Source organism: Oratosquilla oratoria, chromosome 32 (assembly GCF_046742065.1).
Source record: "Oratosquilla oratoria isolate Oo_2021 chromosome 32, ASM4674206v1, whole genome shotgun sequence".
NCBI lineage: Eukaryota > Metazoa > Arthropoda > Malacostraca > Stomatopoda > Squillidae > Oratosquilla > Oratosquilla oratoria.
In genome coordinates, this window is record NC_134808.1 from 27,800,495 (window position 1) to 27,807,994 (window position 7,500).

At 34.5% G+C, this 7,500-nt stretch overlaps 1 protein-coding gene across 1 annotated transcript in view; it reads left to right on the plus strand.

Moving 5' to 3' along the window:
- Window positions 1–7,500, plus strand: part of LOC143017559 (neuronal acetylcholine receptor subunit alpha-7-like) — a 287,696-nt gene that overhangs the window by 267,764 nt on the left and 12,432 nt on the right. The window contains exon 9 of the mRNA XM_076172347.1: window positions 5,555–5,772. Within this exon, the coding sequence (XP_076028462.1) occupies window positions 5,555–5,772 (218 nt within the window). The remainder of the gene's footprint in view (window positions 1–5,554; window positions 5,773–7,500) is intronic.

Genomic DNA, 7,500 nt, shown 5'->3' on the forward strand with positions numbered 1-7,500 from the left:
ATATATATATATATATGTGTGTGTGTGTGTGTGTGTGTGTGTATTATATATATATATATATATATATATATATATATATATATATATACATATTTCATGGGTGGGTATGATATGTGTGATCATGTGTGTCTGTATATATATATATATATATTTATATATATATATATATATATATATATATATATATATATATGTGTGTGTGTGTGTGTGTGTGTGTGTGTGTGTATTCCGTGGGTGGGTGCCATATGTGTGATTATGTGTGCATGTGGGTCTGTATATGTATATATTTATATATATATATAATATATATGTATATATATATATATATATATAATATGCGTGTGTGTGTGTGTGTGTGTGTGTGTGTGTGTGTGTGTGTGTGTGTGTGTGTGTGTGTGTGTGTGTGTGTGTGTGTGTGTGTGTGTGTGTGTGTGTGTGTGTGTGTGTGTGTGTGTGTGTGTGTTTATGTGCACGCAAGTAAGTGTGATTATGCGTATTTATGTGTATGTGTGTGTGCACATAAATGTATGTATGTGTGTGACGTTGCTTGTGTATGTGTGTCTGTGTGTTTTCACGCGTTTATGTGTATCTGTATTAGGGTCTTTGTAAGTATGTATGTGTGTGTATTATTTTGTGTGTGTATGAATTCGTATACATGTGTGATTTCTTATTGTGAGCGGGGGAGGGGGTTGGGTAGGGACTCTGGCATGTGTGTGTGTGTGTGTGTGTGTGTGTGTGTGTGTGTGTGTGTGTGTGTGTGTGTGTTTGTATGTGTGTGTGTGTGTGTTTGTGTGTGTGTGTGGACACGGACAAGTGTATGTTTGTGTATGAATGTGTGTCTGTATTTGTGCGTGTATATGTGTATACGTGGGTATTAGTACATATATATATATATATATATATATGTATATATATATATGTAATATAAACGTATAAATATGATATACATATATCTTATGTATGGAAACATACATAAATGTATATATGTATCATTGTATATATCATGTGTATATTATTTATGCATATACCTATACATCTACATACATATATGTACACATACATGTATACATATATATATACATTATATATATACATATACATATTCATTATGTATATATTTATATATATTTATATATATTCATATATATATATATATATATATATGTATGTATATATATTCAAATCTTAATGCCAACTTACATGATACTATATATATGTAAATATTTTGTGGTAATCTATGTCTGGCTGCTTCCATCGCGTGATAATTTCGCCCCTCCTCCCGCCTCTCTCTCTTTCTCTCTCTCTCTCTCTCTCTCTCTCTCTCTCTCTCTCTCTCTCTCTCTCTCTCTCTCTCTCTCTCTCTCTCTCTCTCTCTCTCTCTGTGTGTCTTTCTTTCTTTCTCTCTCCCCCATGGGCATGACCTGCCAGCAGAGCCTGAGGCTCAAGAGCCACCTGTGTAGTCAGCAGCTGTGTCAGCCATAATAAATCAATCTTTAATATCATCCTTAAATCACAGAAACTTTTCAAGTAAGACCTGTAGACCTGTTTTTTTTTTTCATTTTTGTCTCTTTGATACTTAGGTCGTATATGAGGCATTAATTGTATTTTTGGCCTTGTCTCTTTATATATATATATATATATATATATATATATATATATATATATATATATATGTATATACGGTATACATATATATTTACATGTATATAAAAATATATATACATATATATATATGCACATATATATATGTGTATATATATAATATGTATATATATATATAAATATATACATTTATATACATATATATACATATATATACACACATATATATATACATATATATATATATTATATATACATATATATAATATATATACATATATAAATGTATATATATACATATATATATATATATGTGTATATATATATTGATATATATATATATATAATGTATGTATATATATATGTATATGTATATATATTATGTATATATACATATATATTGATATATATATACATTTATATATATATGTATATATATACATATATATATATATATATATATATATATATATATATATATATATACGTGTTTTAAACGAGTATCATTTTTAAAAAAGTTTTTGTTTCTAAATAAAGTTAAACATAAAATCACGGGTCCTGTCCACTGTTCCAGCCTATGCTAGGAATGATAAAAATGATATATATAAAATAAAAAGATAAGAAAAAAAAGATAGACTTAAATAATTGGGCCAAATATGATATCAATCATCAATCAGTACTTTATGTTTTTTTCCATTACCATTCATAGTTGTAGTATACAGTTTGTGAGTGTATATATATACTTATATATACAGTACATACAGTACGTATTAATGATTATACTTAATTTTTCACATATTTCAAGCAATTGTGAATTCTCCAAGTATCATTTACCATAATAAGGGCGTTAATTTGACGATAACTTGCAATTTACACTAAACTATTTACACTAAACCAGCTTGTACGCATGTGTCGTGGGCACCTGGATGTGGAAAGTAAGGTTGTGCGTGTGCATGAGCCCTAGGGCACTTCTATGGGCCCTGGGGCGCTCCTCCTCCGCCCCGCCCCGCCCTGACCTCCTCGCTAGGGGCGGGGATCCTGACGTCTATGATTATGCAACAGTTTTGAATATGTATATGAGAACGTGTATAAAGGATTGCATATCTATGTTTATATGCATATATACATAGAGACTTATATGGATATGCATACACACATGTATATACTGTACCTATATATATGTATATATATATATATATATATATATATATATATACATACAGATATATACATGATTTAGATATACATTTGTATTACTGTATATGTTACATATATATTCCAGGCTTATGGATTAAATCATTCACATATTTATATCTCAAATGTAAATGTGTACACATGTATCAAAACATGTTTATTTGTATATGAATGATTTTATATATCTATATGTATTTGTGTTAGTCTCATATAGTAGTGTATGTATATATGCGTGTCTGTGTGTGTGGGTGGGTGTGTGGGTGTGTGTGTGTGTGTGTGTGTGTTTGTGTGTGTGTGTGTGTGTGTGTGTGTGTGTGTGTGTGTGTGTGTGTGTGTGTGTGCGTATATGTGTGTGTGTGTGAATGAGTGAGTGAATGGAATATATTTTATATTAAAATGAAAATCATTTTTCGAGAAGAATATTACAAAAAATAATACAGATTGTTTTCAAATGCAGTTTTATAGACAAACCATCTATAGATAAACGCAAATGCAAATAGATATATAAATACATAGAGATACATACAAATATGTATGCACAGTGAATATAAGAAAATATATGTGTACATATAGATAAATACCAACACATGTAAATGTATACTAGTATGCAAAATTTCATATTCTATATGAATATATACAGATGTATATAGACTTACATATGCAAACGTATAATCATATACATACTTCATACATCAGGTAAAAGTAGCTGCTTGCATGCACAGATCCATGCTTTTATTGGTGCATGGCCTGCTATGCACACCTTTGCATTTACTTGTTTTATGCCTCCGATCTTCAGCTGTGCATGGTGCCATCATCCGTCATGCAAATCATGCAAAACAAATGAGTCTCGCCATCTGAACCTTAGGGCACATAGAGGTCAGTTCTAAGTTCATGTACAGTTGGCTACAAATATACCCTTGTCTGAGGTTCGGATGGGCGAGACTGGGACAACGCTGCTTCATAATGATTCTTTTCGTTTATTTGTTTATTTATTTTTTTTTGTTTAATGATATTGAATTTATAGGATATATATCACAATACCTTATATTGCATTTAGTTCTATATGAGAAGTCAATATAGAAATTATACATTATGTTATCTATACTTCATGGCTAGATTTAGTCAATGATAACTTCCAGATTAGTTATTTGCACAATTTCACTGGATAGATAGACTCAATACAGAAATAGATAATTGAAATTATTCAAAATTCCATGAAATATAGAATACAGGGCCAAGTTCATATTCTAAAAAGTGACCAAATATACATTAAGCATGACCAAACCTTGACATTTTTCTCAACATAGAGAGAAAAAAATATATATTAAAATAAGTTCATAAATGAGTTATGATAGTAAAACTCCCTGAGCCCACAGGATTAGACAGTTTTGTTCATTTTGTAGCCACTGCCCTCCCCCACCCACCTCAAATCCAGTATGATTTAGATCTTGTTCGAAATATATTAATAGGTTATCTTAGACCCCTGGTAGTTTGTTTCTGCTAAATTAATTATTTTTGGTTATTTTTTTGCACTGACGGGCCAGTATTGCCTTAGGTGATTTTGATTTTTTAATAATGGCTTAACTTAAAGTATTGTAAAAGAGGTTTGATCACATGAGCTGCATGGACAGTAAATGCATTAACACACACACACACACACACACACACACACACACACACACACACACACACACACACACACACACACACACACACACACACACACACACACACACACACACACAAATACCAACATATGCACACAAAGACAAACACACATACACACACACACACACACACACACAAATACCAACATATGCACACAAAGACAAACACACATACACACACACACACACACACACACACACACACACACACACACACACACACACACACACACATACATATACACACAAAGATAAATACACACACACACATACACGCACACACATACGCACACAAACATACACACACACAGATATATACACACACACACAAATACATACATATACACACAAAGACAAACACGCACACATATACATACATACACATACACACACATACATGCATATACACACAAAGACAAATACACACACACACACACACACACACACTCATACACACACACAAATACATACATAAACACACAAAGACAAACGCACACACTTGCACATACATACACAAACACACATACATACATATATACATACATACAATATTATTACATACATACTTCCATACATACATACATACATACATACACAAAAACATACGTACACACACACAAACACAGTCATACACACACACACACACACACACACTATGATCAAACTTCTCTACAATATATAACAACAAAAGAAATTCACAATATCTCCACAGGGTATTCAGTAACAGCATTTTAGAAAAAACACTATTTTTGAAATGTGTAATGTTCCCATTAATATCAAATTTGTTACCCCTGTTTATTTTTTTGCATCCCCCTAGTTCATTTTAGGGTAAATTTTATCAAGTAAAATAGTACATAAGTCTTCTCTAATTATATTGTACTTGTGACATATATATATATATTAGTTCTCGTTAAGGAGACTTTAAAAAAAATCATGACATTGACAGTCAAATTCAAAAACAGTCACATTGCTCTGTATTTCTATATCAAAGCTCAGTTATCGTTATTTGTCAGTTACTTGCAGTTAGTAGTTTCAGTATTTTTCGTTCATTTTTTTTCGATCATTCTGACACTCTGTCTCCTTACTTGCAGCTACGTACTTCAATTGCATCATGTTTATGGTAGCCTCTTCCGTGGTGCTGACCGTTGTGGTCCTCAACTACCACCACAGGTCGTCAAAGACCCATAGCATGCCGAACTGGGTAAGTGAGAGAGGTCAGGTTACTGGTCCAGTAGCCCAAGGAGGGGCCTTCGCCACTTCTTCCTCCTCCTCTTCCTCCTCCTCGCTTCCAGACCAGATGCCAAACTGGGTAAGGCACTGTATTGTTTCGCCACTCAGTCAGCCACCTTTATAATGGTCGTCTCTCCTTCAAATTGTGTCCCTTAAAAAAAAAAGTCAAAATGCCGCTGGCTGCCATTACCTTCACGTTGAAACTGAATATAAACGAACTTACACCACCACCAACAACAACAACAACCTTACACCAACACTTACACCAACAACACCACCAACACTTACACTAAAATCAACAATAACATCTACACCAATACCTACACCTACACTAGCAACAACACCAACATCTACACCTACACCAGCAACAACACCAACAACACCTACACCAACAACAACACCAACATCTACACCAACACCCACACCTACACTAGCAATAACACCAACACTAACAACAACACCTACACCTACACCAGCAACAACAACAACACCAGCACCTACACCTACACTAGCAACAACACCAACACCTTCACCTACACCTACACCAGCAACAACACCAACATATACACCAACACCTACACCTACGCCAGCAACAACACCAACACTAACAACAACACCAACATTATCACCACCTCCAACACCAACTCCAACACCAACAACAACAACACCAATGTCATCACCATGACTATAAGTAACACCACTACAAACATCACTACGCCCCACTAAAACACCACCCACAACTACCAACATCAATATTCCCTACTTACATACCATCCACCACTGGTACAAACTCTACGCACACAGCCACTTACAGCCAATCAAAATACTAACATTGATTTAACTTTCAAGATGATTGCAAACTCCACAACCACCAAGTCAGCAACCATTGCCACAACCACCACGTCTTCCATCACCGTTCCTACCACCACTTCCACTACTGCTACCACCACCATGAATAATACTATCACCACTGCTACCTTCCATACGCCTTTCACCAGTGCCTTTCACCAAACGTTTCCCAACAACGTCCCGTTTGACAACTCCGGACTACAGATAATTGACACCAATAATGAAAAACGACAACAACAGAAGCGGCAGCAAGAACAAAGATGTCAACAATAGAAGCAAGTGCGACAACAATAATGACAACAACCGCGCCACCACCGCTGCCACCAAATGTATTCCAAATGAGAAACAAAGAAGAAGAATAAAGGAAGAAGAAAAAATTCTTGTTGATAATAGCAGTGGCAATACCAACCCAGCCATAATTACTTGCACTACAAAAAAAAACACCATTTTACAAGACTTGAACAATTTCCACCAATAATTCAGCATTACCGTCGTCACCGTATTCACAGTTGCGAATATCACTATCACCACCATCTATCCCTATCATCACCATCATCACAAACCATCAACTATCGTCACCATCCACCACGCGTCCTGAAACAAAATCACAGGTTGATTTCGCTAATTAGTCGTTAAGCCCCAATTAGCTGTCAATCGCCAATTACCAGCCCAATTCGGCATATGACAACTTGTATCTCTCTCATCAACCGGGAGAGAAGCTTACAGAATATATTCCAAATTGCCTGAGCTTTTACCTGGGCGCACTGTTGCATGAGTTAGTTCCATCCCCCCCCCCATCCCCCAAACTTACTCTGTAAAGACGCAGAGTGCGAGGTGATCTATTAGAGGTATTCAAGCGGATCAAAGGTTTTAACAAGGGTGACGCAAACAAGGTCATCTTATTAAGACAACAGGATAAGACTCGTAGTAATGGATTTGAATTGGGCAACTTTAGATT